The following is a 22,350-nucleotide window of genomic DNA, read 5'->3' as shown; positions in this document are numbered from 1 at the left end:
ATGTTGACACATCAAACATGATTTATAGTCTCATTCTAACTGTACCACTTTTCATAGCCCAAAGCAAATTCTCAGTTCTCAAGGCCGTAGCTGCATACAGTTATGTAAACTTATAAATACCTTGTCAGGAAAAATGTTACAGGTGGGCCCTGATCCAATATAATCAAAGTTCAGTTTGGTACAGGCCTTGTTTTGGTTGGGTAGGTTGAGTGCTTTCATTCTAAGGCCAAAGTTCACTCTACATAATCCCACTGTACATCCCTTTTCATGTTCCTGTATTTTTCTCTTTAGATGTTACAATGAAGTGTTTGGATTTTTTTACTCTGTCTCCTCATCTACTGTATGGTGGCTGTGGTTGCTCCGGCTTATTACACCAGTTTTTATTCTGTTTATTACAAGCAAATCCTCATTGGTGCAACTAAAACATAAAACACACAAATTCCAAAAAGAATTTATGACAGGAAAGAGCGACTTGTCCTCAGCTTTTACCACCAGCCTTCTGGAGCAACTTTAATAAATAAAGCATAACTCATAGAATGACAGGGTTGGGGAATGCTGCTTGTGTCTGATATCAACAGACAGATGGTCTTTAAATGCTCAAGGTGACAAAAAGTGAAATGATGAAAAATAATTAATAAAAGCAGCAATCTAAATAAACCATGCAGTACTTGTTGTTATAGTGAACACCGCACTGACCTTTTGGAACTCTTATCACTTTACAACAGTAAGATGGCCTTTTTTTAAATCATTGGATCACTGGTTTAAAATCCTTTTAATAGAAAGAGAAGACCAAACTCTGTGGTATCTGACTCTGTCTCCAGAGTATCACTGCTGTGTTTGATCATGTAGCAGAAGGCAGCAGCAAAACAGACCTTTAACTTCAATGAAGCATGACGCAAGTTATCACTTCAGATTAAGCCAAAAGATAATGCTTTTATGTTGTGTTTGGACGAGTGTGTGTGCTCACTCGCTGACTGCTCAACAGACTGCGACTGCTCCAAGAGATGCTCCTTGGCTTTAACTGACTGGGAAAGCACGGTGGCCAGGAGCTAAAAGACAGAAACACACACAAACACACACACACACAAATATACGCTTATACACAGGGGCACATGGGCACACACACTTACAAAATGAAACATTTACTCAAGCATGATCATTGAAAACCCAGAAGTGCCTTGTGACTCAGCTAAGTGCACATGTAACAGGCATATTCTGGCTTGTGAGTCTTCCTTTCGAATTTTCTGCAATTTACCAAAACTGGCGTCAATGAAATCCTAGAACGAATGCTTCTTAAAACAGATTAGGTCCCTGCAGTATAATATGGGAACAACATCAAATTTTGCTAATTGCTAATTCAGTATTTTTATTACCTAATTATTACCTAAAACAGACTAGTTATATTCAGTGATACATTTAGAATGAACTAAAGGTGTCAGAGGGCAGACCTGCAGGATGCATGATATCACAGATTAGAATATTCAAGCACACTAGACAATGAAAGATATAAAATATGCATAGACAATAGAATCCACTGAAGGAAAACCCTGTACCTATCACTTCACTATTTTCACCCCAGTTAGCAAATTTGTGTTGTTCATTTTTTGTTTAAACTGTCATTTGACATTTTATATTTTAAGACAAATCACTGTTTATTCTATTCCACAAAATATCTTTTGTTGTTAAAAATAAATACTGACAATACCAAGACATACTGTTCAGACACCTGTATGGCATCTGATGCATAATTTTCAGAGATGCTTACACAATCTAACATACGTAGTCTAACAGAAATGAGAAGTGAGGTCAGGTGAAGATATAAAAAGATATTGTATCGGTAGAGTTTAGCTTTTATATTTTATCTAGACAGACATGTGGATGCATTTACAGGCTTTATTTCCCTGTGCAATTGATAAAAATGATAAACCAGGAGGCAATCATCATAATGCATTTGGTCTCCTGTTGAAATAAAGTGATTCTGATCTCTCCAACAGAAGAACAAAGCGAGCAGGAAACAGACTTGTGGTTGACTTGGTAACTAGGGTTGGGTTTGTTTCCTGAGCAGGCTTTGTTGTTTCCCAGAAATGACATGCTTTTTGTTTTGTAGAGATCCAGTAGCAAAGGTGAGGTGTGAACACATGCATACAAATAAATGTGAGGAGTCTCTTACCTTTACCCCCTCAGCTTGTGCGTGCAGACCTGGAGCATTAAGGCCATGTGTGTTGACGCCTGGTGTGGGTGCAGGGTGCGGACTGGGTGCAGGGGTGGTCAGAACATGTGTGTTTCCAGAGCTCTGCAAGCTGCTAGATGACCGAACACTGCCGAGACTGCCCACACTGCCACTGCGGTCGCCACCTCCAAACACAAACACATACATGGCAGGCTGCAGTGTAATACGAAGAACATTCTTCACATTCACAGTTTTCCATCGTTACCCAAAAACGCAGTTTACCTGCCAGCGGTTTGCGTAGCACCCAGATATCCTCACTGGTGCTACTCTGTTGACCTAGGGTTGGAGAGCCTTGAGGACTCAGCTCTGCAGTCCGCGAACCTGTCTCACACGCACACATGCAAACACGTGCACACACACAAACACACACATTTGTTACAGCCACTATCTTAGTCTATTTTTGGAGGAAGTTCTTAAAACCAAAAATGCAGTAACTAATTACCAGCTACAAAGACCCTTACGATAATGTGTGTAATATTGTTTCATCTATAAATGTATTTATGAACTCTTAAATAAACACCGTCAAGCGCACAGGTACAAAGATACACTCACTCACCTACACATTCATAAACACATTACTCATAGTGGTTACACCACCTCTTAGTGCTAACAATTTTAAGACTTGTAAAACCCTACAGACCCTAAGGCAGGTTTATCATTGGGTGCTTGCACAATACTAACAAATATTGTGCATATAAAGACTGCTCAAAACACCAAACAGCACTTATTTTAAACAAAACATCCAGTTATATGTGGTATTTCAAGCAAAATCACAGGAACATGTATATAAAATGGTAAATAATGTCTCTCAAATTTTCTATAATATTGACAGTATGTGAAGTTTTAAAAACTGTGCCTTTAATTTGAATATTGCAGTTAAAGGCTCAGTTCACACAAATGACAAGAAAGCAGTACCATCACAATGGAGGTCAATTGAATTTTATTATGTGATAATTGCTGCATAGAAAAACTATGTTTTAAAAACTGCTCTTTTCAGAAAAATATACTTGTAAATTAGAATAATCCATGGATTTCTAGAAAATAGTTCCTAATGAAATAAAATGTCAGCCAGAATGTATCTACACCACCATGAGTAAGGGGGAGAATATAATCCTTTTGTAATTTGGATAAACTGATCCTGATACAGTGACTTAAGTGACCATCAATCCACTCAATACCCCATAATGACTAAGTAACCATAAATAATAATAATAATAATAATAACAAAGGGATTTTTTTATATTAGATTTTGTATTTAATTTATTTTATGTTTTATTCATTATGTTTATTTTATATTTATAATATATACACACACATATGTATATGTGGTCTTCTCAAACTGTGTGGAAAGGATGCTTAACTGTGATTTAAAGTGATACTACAGTACATATGTACCTGTCTGACTCTGCTGCTCCTGAGAAGTGGAGAGAGGAGGAGGAGGAGGAGGAGTGGACAGAGGAGGAGTAGACAGAGAAGGTGGAGAGATGGGGAGAGGAACGTACCCAAAGGAGGAGAACCGAGGGAGGGACTGTGTGTTGGGGTGAGGGGGTGGAGGGGGAGGCAGATGCAGGGGGAGGACTTTGGAGGGGGGGTATGAGTGTCCGTTGACCGAGGCAATGGGACAGGGGTTGGGCCTACGGAGCAGGAGGGTGTGGCACTGCTGGGAGGGGGAGTGACCTGGGCATGAGCCAGGAGGAAAGAGGTGCAAAACAACAACGACAACACAACAACAACAACAACAACTGATCAGTCAACTTGAAACAAAACAAATCTAACAGATTTAAAAATGTATAAAATCAAAATATGAGAAAAAAATACATGCATATATCCAAAGGGAATATATATCTATAAATGATAATATCACTACAGCAATAAAGCAAACAATATGAACAAAGGCATAACAATCTAGCAGAGCAAGGTTGGTTTGACGGGATTATTAAACCAGGAGGGCGACAGAAGGAGCAGAAATACAGAGGAAGGGAAGAGGGTCAACAGACAGTAGGGGACAGTATGACCAATGAAGATGATTGACAGGTTGGAAAAACAGATGGGCTGTCTGAAGAGGTGGATGATGCTGCAGCTAGCTACAACTAATGATCAGCTATAGCTACAGACCAGCTGCTGAACTCACACACATGTGAAAGCACGCTCACACATCCTTCAACCCATACACGAACACACACAGCTGTGATGCGGGTGGTCACCTGCCCTCTTGATGACTTCCACCATGTTGGAGGGAAAGTAGCCCACGCGGTCATTTCCTGTGCGGTTGTCGTGAATACAACCCTTCCATCGACCGTCAGAGTGCTGCTCCAAAACCTGTCAACACACACATAGAGTTTACAAAGATTCTGAGGTTTAGGCCTCCAAAAACAATGCCTGGATTAGGCACACACAAAGATGGTACAGTGCAGCAGCATTCAGGTGGAAGTGACCTTCCAGACTTTCCTTTACTGAAGAAACCACATTTTTCATCTGAAATGCCTTCGACAAAGAAAGAGATAGGACCAGAGAACAGGTGGACTGGCCATGACTTAAATCCCGGTCAGCCAGTGGACTGTCAAAACATCAATCCCAGTGGAGTACTGGAGCCAATACTTATCTGCCATTACCGAGGTGGAGATTATTCTGGTCTGAGATGCTGTTGCTAGTGGCAGTGACGATTGTTTACAGAACCTTTAAGCTAACTTAACTGACGCTATTTAGTCATTTAGTTAGTCTGGCTAACGTTATTAGCATAACTTTTTTAAGTTATTTTTGTAAAACATAATTAAATTTTTTCCCAGTTTACATTTTTATAAGAGGATTGTATCAAGTGTCACAACCTTCTTCCATACTAAGTCATTTACTCTTCCAATCAGTCATATATTAGCAAGCTAACATTAGCTCTGTCAGGTACTTACTTCTACTTCCTCTATGTAAGAACACGTTTGTTTGGTGCAACCTGTTTTAATTTAGCAATTTGTCACTAAGTGAACACCTTATAAACAGGCTGTGGTGTTACACCCAGGTGTGACCGGGGACATTTTACCTTGTATAACATTATTATTAACATTATTCAGTCTTTAAAACTGATGAACAAAAGACCAAATACCAGACAATATACGAGTAGTCCATATTTGTGAGGGTCTGTTTCAGAAGTTGTGACCTTCATTCTGCTGTGTTTCTGTTGACACCTGATAAATGTTTTGTAATGTTATTTAGTCTTTAAAGAAGGTGAGAGATATGCCAAGTATCTGGTTATCAATCAATGTAGTATTTAATTTTTTTCCAAGTACAGGTCAATTCTTCACACGGGAATTGTGACACATGCCGTTGGAAATTGTGACCATATCATACCTGGAAATTTCTAAGACCCCAGATTCACTAGTATAAAACAAGCTAGTATGAATCTAGGAAAGACCACAAGAGTTATTTACCATTGTTAAATTATGACCATATGTTTATGTACATCTAAAGAATATAATTAATGATACTGCATTTCAGGTCTGTAGACAGACATGCAGCACTTTGAGATAGGTTAAGAAAATTATTGTATTTAGGGCCTATTATTAGATCTATGTACCGTGATAATGTCTCCAGCTTTGATGTTGAGGCTGGTTAGGTCATAGTTGTTGCAGTAGTCCTTCAGAGCTCTCACCTGCATTGCAGCCGAAGCATCTGCAAGACAGGAGTGTAGTATGAGTGAGCAGCAGAGATTAATGAGGTTAAGTAGTGGGCAACAGCACAGCAGAGGTTTTTAGGGTTAGTAGAGCAGAGATGAGGTGGGAACAGAGAAGCATGGAGAGGAAGTCAGTGGAGGTGGGCAGATCAATACTTTACACTGCAAGTCTTTGAGTATCAGTGTTAGCATCAATGGGACTGATACAAGGAAACAAAATAAACAGATCTATCTCAGGTCAGATCATATTCTGGGAACATAAACATTATTCTTGTTGCATTCACTATTTGCTTCTCAACGTCAAAAGTAGAAATGTGGTATGCATGCTTGTTCCAAAAAAATCACACAGTAAACATCATTGTCATTTTCCACTGAAAACTGTCCTGTGTCAGTTGTGGGTGTGGTGTGGGTGTGTGTTTGCACTCACCTCTCAGCAGTTGTTTGATCTCTCGGCTGGCCTGTGTGGTGGTAAACTGGTTAACGATGTCCAAGGCAGTTTGACTCAGCGTGTTTCTCACTCCTGCACTGATGCCACTCTGTATAGAAGCAGAGGAGAAAAATGAAATGAAAATAAATAAATGTGGGGGAGAAGGTTCTAGCAGAATTTGACCCTTTACATCTGTAACGTGAAATTGCGTCACATTGAGTTCATAATATGGATAAACTGTGTATTTGTTGCATGGACAGATAATGAGAAAATGGGCCCCTCATCGCTCCTATACAGGAGCCCCAGACTGAAAGAGACAGAAAACGTGTCATTTTGTGTGTCTTTGGTAGTTCTGAATCTCTTTGTGGTCATTTTACATCTTTTTGCAGTCATGTTCTGTCTTTGAAATCATTTTGCAGCTCTTGTTGTTAAATTTTCATCACTTTTTTGGTACTTTTGCTTTTCTTTTTGGTCGTTTGATATCTCTGTGGTTGTTATGTGTCTCTTTGTAGTAGTTAAGCATCTCTTTGTGGTTCTTCTGTATCTGTTTGTACTAGTTTTGTGTTTTTATATCTCTTCGGGGTTGTTTTGTATCTCTTTCTGACCATTTTGTATCTTTTAACTGAGCTCTGTGACTTTCAAACAAGAAATATTAACAGTCACTTCACACAGACACTCTGGCCCAAGGGCCCTGAGCCGTTGTCCAGTAGGCTTGTTTGACAATGATTCAGTGTCAATCTGGCTGTGTATACATGCCTTCTGCTAACATTTGTTGTGGTTGCTGCCTCAGCAATAACGTCAAAGTGAAATACAGCAGGATAAGAGAGAGCACTGAAGGCCGGCCCTGTTCTACAGCAGGATTAAGCATCAGCATTCTTATTCACCTAAAAGTGAGAAAAGGACTTAAAAAACAGAACAAAACTGGTTTGAATATTGCATGACAGGTACAATGCTCAGCTACAGTTTTATGTAACAAGCTAACATGACCCACAGGGTTCATCACACAGCTCAGCGGGATGAATGACAAGTGCTGAAGTGTAAACTTGCTCAGCTGAGGACAGGGGGGCAGCTTTAACAACAGTTGCTTATGTAAACACATTAGACAGACAGACAGACAGACAGACAGACAGACAGACTTACGTCCAGCAGGAGGCGTACTACCTCTGTCTTCCCACAGAGGGCGGCCTGATGTAACGCTGTGCCAGACTCAGACTGTCTGTTGATGTCTATTCCAGCCTGAATCAGCAAACTGCAGCACAAGATAACAACCTTTATTTATACAGCATCATACATGAAATACTTATATAAAATAATACAAAAGAACACTGTAGAATTAACAGCTGTTTCATTCATAATCGCGACCCTGGAGTTAAGGTTAGATTAGATCGGGCAGTCAGGTGGACATAAGGAGGGAGTGGCTGACGGACCAGCAGGTAGACAGAGCAGGCATGCAGACAGACACACACTGAGAGAGGCAGACTGAATGGACAGGTTTGTCAGACCGTATGACTTCGATGTGGCCGTTCTTGGCAGCGAGATGCAGAGGTGACACTCCGTTGGGGTCGGAGGGTTTTGGTTCCAGCATGGCCGCACACATGTTGCTGCTGAGCAGGAGCTGGACCACCTTAAAAACAGACAAATAAACAGTAAGAATTGTACATGCATAACACCTGCAACATCTAAACAAGCTAAAAAGCAAAGGTTTTATGTACGCTTCTGCTTCTGTATGGAGTCTGCTGCAAAATTTGATTTAAAAGTGGAAAGTCTACGATTTCAAATCGTTGCTGCAGAAACTCTGTGGTCTGTCTTATGGCTGTTGGTGATTTGGGGTATTTTTAGATGTGTTAGTCTCAGTAAGTCTGGGGTGGTCTTGGTTATATTTATGGCTCTTGGGTAGTTTTAAAGTTAAGATTTTCATTAAATCAAACCCAGTTTTTAATGCTGTTTATAACAATAGCCATTCAAGATATCATATTTACATTACCATTGATTACATTTATATAATTATCTCTCTTTATTCTAATAGTTTTGATTGTTAGTGATTCAACCGATTTGATTCAACCGTTCTTGCCTTGGGGTTAAAATTGCCTTCAAACGCAGTGAGCGCTTCATAGGAAACGATGCAAACTATTTTTTATTTTATCTTTCTTTGTAAATTTGATCTTTTTTGGGTAACTTTCACCTTTACTGAACAGTTGAAGGTGAAGAGGCAGCACAGGGCATCAGGGGAGAGACAGAGGATTCAGCACACAGCACAGTTTGGGTTCAAACCTCAGGCATGGCCATGTCGACATGCATTGCTTTGTACACACATTGTGTTGTGTAATTTTCTTTTGTTCGTGGATCAGTATAAGTTATTGCAGGAATTAATAAAAAAACCACAGGCCACCACAGTGAGCTGTGAGACAAAGAGTTGCAGGATGCAGGCTGCGCACCTCCAACTCCTCAGCAAGATTACCAACTTTCCTAAGCCCTGTTGTTGTGAGGAAACAACTGGTGATATAATATTAAGGTGCAATTTAGGTTGTTTCTAGTGGTCTACATTATTTTTTATAACTTGTATTACAAATTGCACACATATTATGATCACATTTCTGTTTAATTCTGATTTTGGTATATTTTTTCTAATGTTGTTTGTCTTTAAAGTATTGTTACTGATCTTGAAAAAAAATAAATTTTAATGTCAAATATGCTCTGCTTGTTAAACAAAGGCTAAATTCAATTTAAAAAAAAAAGATTAAAATGTTGCTTCCTTTCGGTCAAATGTACTCACTCCAACACGTCCAAATTCACAGGCCAGGTCCAATGGTGTTTTGCCAGCTGTGTCTGAGATACATGGGTTGGACTGGTGTTGTAGCAACATCTCCGACTGTAACAAACACACACACACACCACTTACTTGCGCTGAATTCTGTGGTTTGTGACATCCACAGATCATGCATGCATCACATAACAGACAAACACACTTAACAGATACAGACACATGGCCACTATACACACCAAAACATACACACACACACTCACACACACACACAGTTACCCCATCATAGTGTCCATGCTGAGCTGATAGGTGAAGGGGGATCTGTCCTTCATCTGACTGCCCATTGACTGATGACCCGGACTTCAGCAGCATTTTCATTGGTTCAGTCTTCCCCTGCCATGCAGCGTAATGCAGAGGGCGCATCCCTACACACACACACACACACACACACACACACAGACATACAAGACCCCACGAGCACATGCACACAAACACATACAAAAAAATGTAAAGACACATGAATGCATGCATATACACACTCAATTATTGTTATTTTTTGCAGAGCAGTTTGTCACGTCCACCAAGCAAAAATACCTCCTGATTTTCTCAACATTTCACAAATGAACCACTGAACTCAATTGCTCTCGTCACTAATTTACTCTGGTGTGCCCATTACACTGTACACTGAACCAATTACACTGACACTGAAAATATAGATACATGCATTAGAGCTGGAGCAATTAGTCGACTGACAGAAAATGAATCACTAATTATACTGATAATTTATTAATCGTTGAGGTTTTTTTTGAATGTATGATAGTTGCGAGTGCAATTTGTGCAAACATCTCAAAATAGCTGTCGCAACAGATTTAGGCACAGACTCCTAGTGCCCGTCCTGGAAATGCAGTCTTATTCTGTTTGACACGCTGGTGACCCTCTGTGACCCGAGGAGTATTACAAGCATCATTCTCATGGGACATCTGAGACAAGCTGCTTTTAGACAAAGGGCAAGACAAGAAAACCCCTGTGTGGCTTAGCAAGACCTAAGAGAATGTTACAGGGGACTGGACAACACAGCTCAGTCCTGGATACACGCAGAAAATGCTAAATAATGCAAAGCTCAGGTGGGGACCCCACAAAGATGCACTGTAGGGTCATTATCAGTGCCTCTAACCAGGAGACATTAAACGCCGCTTTGTACCAGTGGCTGCAAGGTGTAGTGAGCATGTTTCTCATGGTAGCAACCCAATGCCCCCCAGTCTTGTTACCAGTGATGAGCCACATCATCAAGTTGACTAAAGAGACCCTCCAGGTTCAGTTTGCATGAGGGAGTCCTGACTCAGAAGAGAGGTGCTGGCAGAATAAAGAGGCACAGCGGCTGCAGGCGCTTCGGAAGCTAAAGCCTGAGTATATGAAGAGATATGGGGGCACATGAAAGAGCTTCTAAAAGTGCTTTGGTGATTTGATAAGACAAAGGAGGACTTCAGCCAGTCTGTGCATCCTGAATTCCTTAAACTTCAACAGTTGAGACATTGTGAGTCATATGTGAGTGGTTTACTTGGCAGGCAGTGGTGGTCATGAAGTACAATGCTAAGAAAACCGCACCCTTAAATTAAGGCAGGGCAAACTGATGTGGTCATATTTGATATGTCTACACTGATAACAATCATGAAGTTCTCACAGAAACTTGATATTCCCAACAGAATGGCTTGGAAATGCCCTTAACTGTGTTCCCAGGACCATTTTCTCAGAGTTACTTTGTACATAGTTTCTTGCACCCCATCCTGTTTATGAATTTTCCAGGTTGTAGAGACAAGTTGTAAAAACAATGACATATCAACTTTTTAGGAAACAGTTGCCAATTCACACACCCAGTTGTTAATCGGGACTTCAGACTTTCCTGTTAGTTAGGCACTGGAAGAATCATTTGAGGTTTCCCCACCACCAACTCATTGAGGAGCGAGGACCACCTGCTAAGGATGCCTGCCAGGTGTGTGCCTATGTTTAGAGACATACTGGGCATGACTGACTGGGAGTGGTGAAGACCTGCGTTCTGGAGGGATTATATCTCCCATCTGCCCTGAGATTTCTTCTTGTTGAATCTGCCAGTGTGGGAAAGAGATATTTTCTGGGTTAAAAAGGGAAATCTGGTCTGCTCTGCTTCCACTTGGCTCTCATTCCTGCAGCCGTGAAGCATTCCTCTTTTATTCTCTATTGTTTGCTTAGCACGCAAATCTGTCACCTCTCATAAACACTGTATACTACACAGAGAATTTGTTTTATTGCGTGTCCAACAAGCTCACCTTTTGTTACATAAGAGAATATTATTGGTCATTCAGGGGAAAGCCGGAAATATGTATTTGTTTTGCTGTTTTTTTCTTTTGTTCTCTAGCCTGCCTTGTGTGTTTTGAGTCTGTTTCATGGGAACACAGTGAGTTGCAAGGACATTGGGAATCTGTGTATATTTTTACCTTTATGGTCTTTTATATCCACTGCTGCCTGGGCCTCCAACAACAGAGAGATCAGCTCCTTGTTACCGCTCAGAGCAGCATGGTGCAGCGGTGACAACCTTCACACAGACACAGATTATGTATAAAAATACACGTTCATATACATAGTGTAAAACCAGAGCATAACTTTGCTGAAATAATCTTCAGCGTAGAGCTGCTCCGCCCCCCAGCTCTGTGTGAGCGACGGGAGGGGGCAAATGACCTACTTCCATTAATAAGCAATCTCTCTAGCCCCGAGCCGAGCGTACACACAGCCGCCTCTATGTGTGTGTGTGTGTGTGTGTGTGGCTAATGGATCCCTGGTGACTATAAGGGCTGGGCCCTGGAGTCAAATCGACGAATCAACAGTCATTACACAAGGAGTTGAGCCCAATTATCTGAGTCCAATCAGCATCATAAAAAGATCTTTGTTATCTGATGGAGCCAAATGAAACACAATCGCAAACCAAGCATGTGCACACAAAAAGCTTATGTGATCATGAGTCTAAATATAGGCAAAATCCATAGTTGTACATTCAAATTGATATGGGAACAGTTCTGAGCAAATTAAAAGCTGAGAGATGTTGGCTTTGCTTTAAGGTAATTAGTTGTTAGATTTGAGCTCTTCAGCTGGCTACATGTTTCAAAGACAGTCAGATTTAAGCCGGAGATAATGTGTATTGTGATATAGTTTATAGTTTATTAATCATGAACAGATTTTTTTTTTCTTTTGCTTGTCCCTGTGAGTTGGACGATCAAAAGGTGGGTCAGCTACAGAACTAGACCTCTGGGATTCACAGGAGTTTGGTGTTTTGCTCCAGTTATGAGGATGTTTCTTGTCTCATGGATTAAATCTGGCATGTCTGTTTGAAGGGCAGTACTTCTACTCCAGTGGTTACCAATCCTTTTTTATTTATTTTTTTGCTTGTGAACCTTTAAAATGAGTTGATGTCCACTTGCGACCCAAACCTCCCAGGTTCTTGCCTTGGAGTTGATGTGAGCTGTGACCAGTTCCAGCAAAACAAGTGATTTCTTTCTGTTCTGATTAATTTCATACAAATACAAAATATATTAAATGCCGTGTCCCACAGCTCCGCAAAAGTCTTACATTACATTGCAAACAAAGAACTTTGTCTTCTGTCCCAGGCTCTACAAATAAAATCAACCACACAAAAGGTGAAACAGCTCAAACCTCTTCTCATTCATCATTCATCAAGCAGATTCATTAGAAATAAAGAACATTTTACTAAATAGTGTAGCCCTTGAAGCATCATATGATGAGAAGTAAAATATGAGAGACTTTGTTTCCAGTCTCACCTAAATCACACAACAAACAAAAGCCCCCTTCATACAGAGATCCTGCTATATAGCTGCTAAGAAGACGCCTCCAACCAAACAAAGCCGGCATAATGCTGACTCTGTGTGTGATTTTAGATTAGTGTACCAGAATCAGAGGCGAGACATGTAACGAAACAGTGTCTGCGACCATCCTGCCATGCTGCCTCTCCCTTTTGCACCAATATCGTTTCAGTTCTGTGAGGCAGTCCCACCTTGAACAGGCTGTGTAAAAGGGGCTAAAGTCTTTTCTCTTCAGGGGGACCATATGTAATTTAATTCATAATACTGTTTTTTCAGTCCCCTGAAAAGACTTGAATTGGTTAATATGAAACAAATACAGAAAAAGAGAGGCAAGATAAGGATGTTGAGTGATGGCAGGAGAACATGAAATGAACGTGTTGTACTCTCTCACCCATCTGCATCCTGGATGTTGACATTCACCCTCTTTGCTGCTCCAAGGAGCTCTGAAACAGACAGAAAAAGAGACATGAGAGAGAGGAGAGGAGGAGTAACCAACATAACAGGCCAAATTTAAACCTACTCAGAATTCAGTGATTAATGTATTCTGTCCTTGTGCTTATTCTAATATTTCCCGCAGGTAGAGTTGACAGCTACATTTTTGTAGCCGTGGGCGCTCGAGAGCAACCCTCTGCCTTGTAACAGTTTCTTCACTGCAACAACAAAAAAGGTCAAGGATAAGTGACAAGGTAAAGACGACGAGAAAAAGTAATTCCAGGAAACTCAGGAATCAGGAATATATAAAAGGACTGTCATTTTTTTGCCCATTAAGATTTGAGGTTGATGTATTTCAGTCAAGAAAGATTTATTTAGCCCTTCAGCACTTAAAGTAAATACTTCAGGTAATTGGTCAGCCATGTGGGAAATATAGACCTACTTGTGTGCAAATTCTTTCAGAGAATTAAATGAGTAGGTTGATATAAATGTTATCTCTGTACAAAGTATGGAACTGGAGCTAGGAGCCGGTTAGCTTAGCTTAGCATAAAGACTGGAAGCAGGGGGAAAACCACTAGCGTGCCTCCATCCAAAGTTGCATGTATTAGCTGTTGTTAATCATAAATTAGTTACAGAACATTAATGTCTGCTTAAAACGACAACTTGTCGATTTTACATTTCTGTTTCTTGATAATTTCTTCTTCTTTCCTTTAAATCTTTATCAACCACTTATGCATATCAGTACAGCCAGATTTATTTTAACCTTGATAAATTACAAGTCATGAAATTTCAAGTTTAGTTTAATATTTAATATCAGTCTGTGTTTAGCATTTCAGATTTGTTCACTGTATTTCATTATCATTACAACTTTATTTTGCAAATAACCTCTATTTATGGGCCCTGAGGAAAGTTTGTTGTTCTCCTGATCAGTGTGGTAACTGTGCAGCCCTGTCTCCTAAAATTCATACACATCTTAACTGCAACAGGAAATTAGTTTTCTAGGAAACGTAATTGCTGGTTGCATTATGTTGTGAGGGAATCTTTATTTTTAATGAATGAAGTTCAACATTTATTAATGGTTGGCCCCAGGAGGTGGATGGGGTTGTTGCACAGCTGTCACACCAAAGACCAGAGTTCACATCCACAGTCCTGCCTGTGGTTAGATTTAAGCAACAAAAGCACTTTGGTTAAGATTAGGGAGATTAGTTAAAAAAAAACATTGTTTTTGATTACATGCAAATAAACATGTTGTGTTGTCAGAGCACGATTTTTATCTAAGCTTAACCAAGTGTTGTGAGTGTTTAAACATAACCATAATAAAGTTTATTAATGCTGTATTCACTACAAATGCACATTGTTCTGCAAGATTGGATATTTTGGCGGGAAACAAATACAATGTCTGTGAATATTTTACTGATATGTTCAGTATCAACATATTTTTGACTTGCCAATTACATAAGTTAACAACATAAGCATGTTTTCTACAAAACATATTTACTGTTTGGTTGCATATGAACATCATTTTCAGGAGACCGGCTCTAACTGTGGGTTCATCAGCAAAAAAGCACAAGCATCTGCATGAGGTATTTAGGGCTCGACTTAATGAGTATTTTCATCATAGAATTATCGACAGATCATTTTCTTGATTAATCAATTAGTGGTTTGGCCTATAAAATTGTTTTTTCAATTCCAACAGTATAAAATTTAGATGACATAAAAAGCACAGAAAAGCATAAAATCAAAGACAATGGAGAATTTGGAAACAGAAAATCTTTGACATTTTTTCTTAAACAATCATTTAAGCCATCGGTTTAATATGAAAATAGTTTGCAATAATTTTTCTGATAATCAACTAAACAATAAATTGTTGCAGCTCGAGAGGTATTTGATCTCTCTGTCATATATGTGAGACTGGGTGTGTGCGTGTGTATGGATTTATAGCATGTTTGGGTGTATCTATGCATCCGTGCCTGCGATTACGTGAATGTGTTTGTATGTGACCTTGATCTTTGACTGAAGCATCACAAAGACACCAGACAACAGGAAGAAGAACTAGCATGCAAACGCTCACAACACACACACACACACACACACACACACACACAGAGAGAGTCTGACAAGGACACAGAAAAAGCGGCTTGTTTGTCTCTCTGCCTCTACTTTTTTTTTCTTTTTTTTGGTCAAACCCTCATAATCCACAGGCCGTAATCTGTAGCTGTCCTGTAATCTGGGGAAAAGCTTCTCCCTCTCTCTGCAGCTCTATCTACACTTCATCCCTTCATCCCGCTCTCACACTCTAATTTTCCCTGTAATTTGCTAAAGAGCGCGTGCTGATTGGTAGCTCTGCTAGTTTCTGTTTACACTCTGCAGCTGACATCATTCTCCTGCATGTGTGTGTGTGTGTGTTTGTGTTTCTGTGTGTGTTTGTGTAGACGTGTAGGTTCCCCCCTATCTATCTTGGATTAAAAATAAGAACCTCCCCTCCCCCTCCTTCCCGCCAGATGAATCAATGACTGCTGATATCTGTGTCACCATCAGACTATCACAGAGCCACATGATCCCCATCCTGAACACAAACTTATGACAGGGCCACAAAACCAAACACCCACAATTATTCCACTATCTTTTTCTTTCTAGGCTGCCTTTCTTTTACTACAAAAAGTCTCGATTTCAGCATTACTTAATAATGCTCCCCCTCTGATTCAACACTGTGATATATATTTAATGAAATACTAGCTGACAAAGACGGCTGACAACTCTCCTCTTTAACAATTCATCCTTTCTTTTTGTTTAGCAGCCACAGTGATTCATCTCAGAACAGATTTTCACGTTAAAACTTTAATTTCATGTATTTATTCATAACTGATTGTATCACTGACTAAATTTGGTTCTTAAACTCTTATGTATTTTCCTTCTCTGACATGAACTGTTTGTTTAAAAGCATTACCATATTCCGTGATGGTGTCCTTGAACCAGGGTTTATATTTTCTATGATAATTTTAACCACAACACTGCAACCGAGGCCCAGTTACCACGGCAACCTCCAATGTGCCATTCTCACAGACTGTCAATCACTTGGCAGGGATTACTATGATATTACTTTGCAATGTCTCCTTCAAATTGTAGCTATTTTAGCATTTATTTGACATGAAATCACATCATTCACCTTTAATTTGAAACCTTTCAGTCTTAATATAGAGAGTACGAAACCAGACTAGTAGCTGCTGGCTGAGAGGCAGCCTTCAGTGCATCAGAGCAGACTCCCGAACCTCAGGAGAGGTGAAGTGGAGGGTTTTTCAAGGGTTCTCATTACCAGAGATGTTCCGAAGTCCAGTTTCCATCACCCCTGACTTTGCCTGTCACCATGCATTTAGAGTTTCAGTCTAACATGTAGCCTAGAACAAATCCCAGCACTGACTTGTCTTTTGTCTTTCTGTTTTCAGACGATCGCGCACATATGTTAAAGAGGCTGGAGTCAGGACTCACAGTACGCTAACAGTCAAGGAAAGGTGCCGCATTTTCATCTAAAGTACAAAATGACAGGGGAACAAGACCGTGTAATAGTGCTGTAAGGGGCATAATTAAAAAAAGGTAATAAGCAGACACAAACCTTAACTTAGTAGTGACAGCTATTACGGGTGCATGAAGTAAACTCTTTAGGTTATAACTAACAGTTATTTCACTGTTGGTTAATAGCCAAACTCTAACCCCTAACCCTAACCCTGGTTAATTTGTTGATAATTTTCTCAAATAATCCAACTAAAATGCTGAAAAAAAAAAAAAGACTGTGACACAAGTTGGTATATTCAAATGGTTCATTTTGTCCAACTAACAGTCCAAAACCGAAAGATTAGACTCCGTTTATTAACGTATAAGAGAAAAAACAGCTAATACTCTCAATTGTGAAGCTGAAACTGAAAAGTGACTTAATGCATAAAATAGTTGAAGATAAAAGTTTTTGTTAACAAACAGATCGGTTCATCAACTAATCTTTTAGCACTTAGATTTAGATTTATTATCATGGTTGTTTGTGCTCAGTGCTAATGAGTTCATTCTGGCTTCTGGCTTTTACAGACATTGTTTTGCAGAGTTGATTAACATTTCCTGTTCGCCTGTTGATCTCAAGCCAAGAAAGCAAATAAAAAGGAAATACTTTTACCACATAGTGCAAAAACAACATGTTACCATTAAGTATTTCTGCTGGTTCACTGCTGGTCTCCAACAGCTGAGTTCAGATACAGTCGGTTACTTGTTGTAGAGGGAATACCAGACCTTGAGCACTGATAGAGACCGAGGCATTGTATAAATTACTTAGTGCCCATTTCAGTTGGTTGCTTCAACATAAAAGAGACACAATTACGATAAAAATGTTCTCATATCTGTAAGATAAAGAGCTTTACTGCAACCGAGCTGAAGATAAGGAAACCATTACCAAATGTCCCTTTCTTTATGTCAGCAGGCACTGGCTTTTGATGTAATCAATTTTAAAGTGTTGTAGCATAGATTAAACATCTCTCTGTCTGAACTGATTCATTCAAACTCTAAAGAATCAACTTTTGAACCAAAATACTATGTGTGCCAGACTATTTCTTTGCCAGGAGCAGTTTTTTTTACTTGCCAGCGACCAGAAACTCCTGGGAGTCCATCCCGCCATTAAACAGCAAACTGCCATTTTTAAATAAATGAGATAAGTGTTATTTGATGAGCTTTAGAGGTGGTGGTTCAGGTTATCTTGATGTTGCCGTCAGATAGAAGTGTCTTTATGTTTAGTCTTTATGTTAAGATAAGCTCACTGGCTACATATTTACTGTACAGACTTGAGAGACATCAATCTTCTCATCTAATTCCCAGCCTGCATATTTCCCAAAATCTTGAACTATTCCTTTCTTTACTTGGAGAATCACAGGGACAACAGCTCTAGCGGTACCACTATCTGATAAAACACTGTTTTTAAGATGCAATTGATAACTTTATTAATGATTAATAATTTAATAATACTTTATAGATTAGTTGTAAGCCATTAATGAGAGCAACTCTAGGGTTTCCAGATTGTGGAAATGACGCTGTCCTTTTAGCCAGCTCTTTATTCATTAGAGAGACCTCTCTGATGGACTGTTTAACCGCCTACCCTCCGGAAAGTGGCTGCAGGCCATCTGGACCAAAATCCAATTATTAACAGACTTGATGGGTTGTTGTAGAACCGTTTATTAATTATTTATCAATGTTTATAGGTGACTGACCAACTTTTACTGACAGCTTATTTTAAATTGAGAAACCCATTATGCTTTATTAATGGCTTACTAACATTAATAACTGCAGACTTGATGGCTCAGAGGTGTCTCCATAATGAATTTAAGTGCAAGCGAAGCACCATGCTGGAGGCGGATTTTCCACAACCTGGCAACATAGAAGTAATTGTTTTTCACTGATCTGCTAAGCATTAGTAAATGATTTATTAGCCATCAATAAAACCACTAATGGCAGCTTTTAATAAAAGCCCTTGTGGAGTGGAACTCTAACACCATTAACATACTGTTAACAATACAAACGCAGGCATCAGGCACATGACTAACACCTGATGTGTCAAGTGTGTTTCTGTGCATGTTGTCCTGTAATTGTGTGTATTAGAGTAGGCAGTTTATCCAGCAGAGAAACATGGCCCGCTGTTTAATTATTAAAATATAAACCTTGATTCACACACACACACACACACACACGTTCTATAACTCACCCTTTAACCTCTCACCATTACTTACTGTCTCTTTACCTGCCGGCATCCACATCTCAGTGTTTCCCACATCCTGTCCGGTGCTTGCTCCTCTCTCCCATTCTACCCTCATCTCCCTCGCCCTCCGTCACCCTCTACCCACCTCCCCCTTTCTCTTTGTCAGTGTGCAGTGGACTGAGCACTCAGAGCTGATCTGTTCTGGCATTTGAGGAGAAGCATTTTTCTTTTTCATGGCACTGCTGGAATGTTCAGAGACAAACATGCACATATGAGAGGAGAGGAGACGAGAGTAGAGGAGAGGAGAGGAGAGGAGAGGATAGATGGGGAGACAGGAAAGGTGTGGAGAAGAGGAAACAAGAGGCGAAAAGGAGCAGAGAGGACAGAGGAGAGAAGGAAACTTTGAGAGAAGAGGAAAGGAAATGAGAGGACGGTAAAAGAGAGGTGAGAGAAATGAGGTGATGTGAAAGAGGGAAGAGGAGAGAGGAGGGTAAGAAAAAAGAAGTGAATTGTAAAAAAAAAAGAGGACAGGAGATTAAAGCAAACAGAAGGAGGGTAGATAGGAAGTGAGGTGAGGAAACAGGAGGAAGGAGAGAAAAGAAGAGAGGAGATGAGAGAGGAGGAAACAAGAGGAGAGGAAATGGAAGAGGAGACAAGAGGAAAAGAGAGGTAACGTTAGGTTTAATGTTCTCCTCTCCTTTCCTCGTGTCTCCAAGAGGGTTACAGAGGAGAGAAAAGAGGACAGAAAAGAAAACAAGAGGAAAGTAGGCAACAGGAGGTGAGGAGAGGAGAGGAGAGGAGGGGCGGGGAGAGGTGACGAGAGGAAAACAGACAAAACAGGAGGAGAGGAAATTAGGTGACAGGACGGGAAGACAAGATTTGAGGAAACACGAGTAAAGGGGTAGAGAAACGAGGAGAGAGGAGGGAAGGGGAAAGGAAAGAATAGGAAACGGGAGGAGGCGAGAGGAGAGGAATCGAGAGTGGCCCGGTGGTGAAATGGAGGAGGAGGAGAGCAGTTTCAAGGCTGTAATTGAAATCTAATTATCACCTCAAGTCCCAGCTGACTCCATGTCAAGCACCCGCACACACACGCACGTCTGAGCGTCACGTATGTGCACGCATGCAAATGTCTGCACGTGCACAGTCATCACATTATTACCACCAACATCTGGCATCTTCACACACCAATAATCCCCCCGTCCCGAGAGCAGTGTAGGACCTTCATGTACTTCCACCTCTCTCTCTCTCTCTCTCTCTCACACACACACACACACATCCTCTCTGGTGTGCACACATAGACACACAAGTGGTGAATTGTGGGAAATAGGGTGACAAGCATTTCTGATTTATAATTAAATTTTGATGAATGCTCTCACACATGTGCAACGTCATCACTATCACACACTCAACGTCATAGCACTAACACACACACACGCATGCATGCAGGACAGCACACACACACACACACACACACACACACACAGTGCACCATTTAGGCTAAATGGCATCACATCAGATTTAGCCTGCACTGTCCTGATCTGGTAATGACGGGTGGTGTGTGTGTGTGTGTGTGTGTGTGTGTGTGTGTGTGAGGAGAGAGAGAGAGAGAGAGAGACATGAGGATGGACGGATACTGACTGGCTTTCCCCGGCCGTGGTCTCTGTAGAAGCCGCTGAGCTGTCAGCAAGTCCTCGGTCTTCACGGCCTGGAGCAGCTCCTGGTCCTTCCCCATGTCCCCACCGTCCCGCCTCGGTCCGCTCGGTCCCGCTCTCTTCCTCTGAGCGCCCCTCTCTCCTCCGTTAATCCGCTGCTACATCCTGCCACCGCTCCGGGCCTCCCGCTGGAGCTGAGGCACGGAGGGATGGATGCTGCCGGGACTGTGGGACGCTCGGGTTCGGCCAGGAGTCCAGCACAAGTCCCGCTCGACCTCCGCTCTGCAGACTGCTACAGACCCCGCACAGACCCCGCACCGAGCACCGACCGACCGGGCCTCGCTCTCCGGCCGCTGCAGGGACACACGCGACAGATTCCACGGATTCTGTCCGCGTGACGGCTTCACCGGGTCTAAGCGCGTGCCGTGCGTGAAGAAAAACGGCAGAGCTCGAGCGCCCTCCTCTCTGATGTTGTGGGTCAGAAAAACATCTCACGAGCCCCTCGATCCGCAGACTGACACGCGCGGGCTCGCTGATGTTGAACGTGTGACCGGCTCCGGGGTGCGCGCGCACACACACACACACCACACACACACACGCAGGCAGACGCACACGCGCCGACTGTCACATATGGCGTTACATAAACACGAGCTCCAGCTGTTGTAATCCCGGTCCGCGTGTCTGCGCGCGTGCGGGTCCGGAGAGGTCGTTTTTTTGATACGGTGATGATAACGTGCTCAGTCGCGTGCACCCGGAGCACGGGACACCGGGAGCCCGGGATCGCGCGGACCCACGGGACACTCAGCGTGGATCTGAGATAAAGATTCATTCATGTCCTGCACTGAAGCGTATATATAATCTATTGTATTTTATTATATGTAGTTTTCATTGTCCTGCTTAAATTGTTTTATCTTTTAATTAATTTGCTGTTTTAAATCACATAAATTACATTTCCTTATAGGCTTATTATTATTTTTATTTTCTTCTCAGTGACGCTTTCTAAAGCATTTGGAATGACTTTGCTCTCAAAAGGTGCTGAACAAATACACTGGCCTACATATGTCACAGCGGTGATAGTTTTACGTCAACATCTTTAAGGTTAATGAGCTAACAAAGATAATTTGAGGACAGGGAGAGTGTGTGTATATGTGTGTCCCTAGTGCAGGGCTAAATTAAACTAAAGGGGCCACTGCCAGTCAAATTTAGGACAGGAAGTGGAACAAATGACATAAGGCTATTTGAAAAAAATATATCGAAAAATGAGTGTATGTGCAAGCTTTAGTTGTGCATATTTGTGTACAGTTTCATACAGGGGCGTATTAACGCAATAAAGGGGGCCCAGGGCCGAAATAAGTTGTGGGCCCCCATTCAGCCACCCAACTTAGTTTGGTTATAAACAGATTAAAGATAAATGTATTTGAGAACATGAACTGTATCTCCTGAAAATGTTAAATTCAAAAAATAGAGTGGTGTCCTAATCCCATACTACGTCTCAATTCTAAGCAGTATTTCAGTGTGGACACATTAGAAAAATAATAAAGTATACTTAAAAAAAAAAAGTGTGCATTACAGGTGAGCGATTTGACAATCTTATATAGTGGGTGATCTTATGTG

At 41.0% G+C, this 22,350-nt stretch overlaps 1 protein-coding gene across 4 annotated transcripts in view; it reads right to left on the bottom strand.

The window, feature by feature from the left end:
• LOC139636386 (caskin-1-like) overlaps nucleotides 1-21,916 on the bottom strand; it is a 32,948-nt gene extending 11,032 nt beyond the window's left edge. The window contains exons 1-13 of one of the 4 annotated variants that reach the window (XM_071504436.1): nucleotides 20,723-21,916; nucleotides 13,319-13,370; nucleotides 11,551-11,648; nucleotides 9,359-9,504; nucleotides 9,092-9,187; nucleotides 7,821-7,942; nucleotides 7,459-7,567; nucleotides 6,319-6,427; nucleotides 5,871-5,890; nucleotides 4,435-4,549; nucleotides 2,453-2,551; nucleotides 2,171-2,355; nucleotides 968-1,049 (exon numbers count right to left, since the gene is read on the bottom strand). In XM_071504436.1, coding sequence (XP_071360537.1) covers nucleotides 968-1,049; nucleotides 2,171-2,355; nucleotides 2,453-2,551; nucleotides 4,435-4,549; nucleotides 5,871-5,890; nucleotides 6,319-6,427; nucleotides 7,459-7,567; nucleotides 7,821-7,942; nucleotides 9,092-9,187; nucleotides 9,359-9,504; nucleotides 11,551-11,648; nucleotides 13,319-13,370; nucleotides 20,723-20,816 — 1,327 coding nt within the window. In that variant the 5' untranslated portion in view covers nucleotides 20,817-21,916. Of the gene's footprint in view, nucleotides 1-967; nucleotides 1,050-2,170; nucleotides 2,356-2,452; nucleotides 2,552-3,732; nucleotides 3,908-4,434; nucleotides 4,550-5,795; nucleotides 5,891-6,318; nucleotides 6,428-7,458; nucleotides 7,568-7,820; nucleotides 7,943-9,091; nucleotides 9,188-9,358; nucleotides 9,505-11,550; nucleotides 11,649-13,318; nucleotides 13,371-20,722 lie in introns of those variants that run through there. The other 3 variants (XM_071504435.1, XM_071504437.1, XM_071504438.1) reach the window with 3 other exon arrangements.
• Nucleotides 21,917-22,350: the final 434 nt, after the last annotated feature.

The sequence above is a fragment of the Trachinotus anak genome, unplaced genomic scaffold (assembly GCF_046630095.1).
Source record: "Trachinotus anak isolate AG129_WGS33_773 ecotype Australia unplaced genomic scaffold, CSIRO_AGI_Tana_v1 ptg000019l, whole genome shotgun sequence".
In the NCBI taxonomy this organism is placed as follows: domain Eukaryota; kingdom Metazoa; phylum Chordata; class Actinopteri; order Carangiformes; family Carangidae; genus Trachinotus; species Trachinotus anak.
Note: the sequence above shows the minus strand (reverse complement) of the source record. Positions and strands in the feature narration are given on the sequence as shown.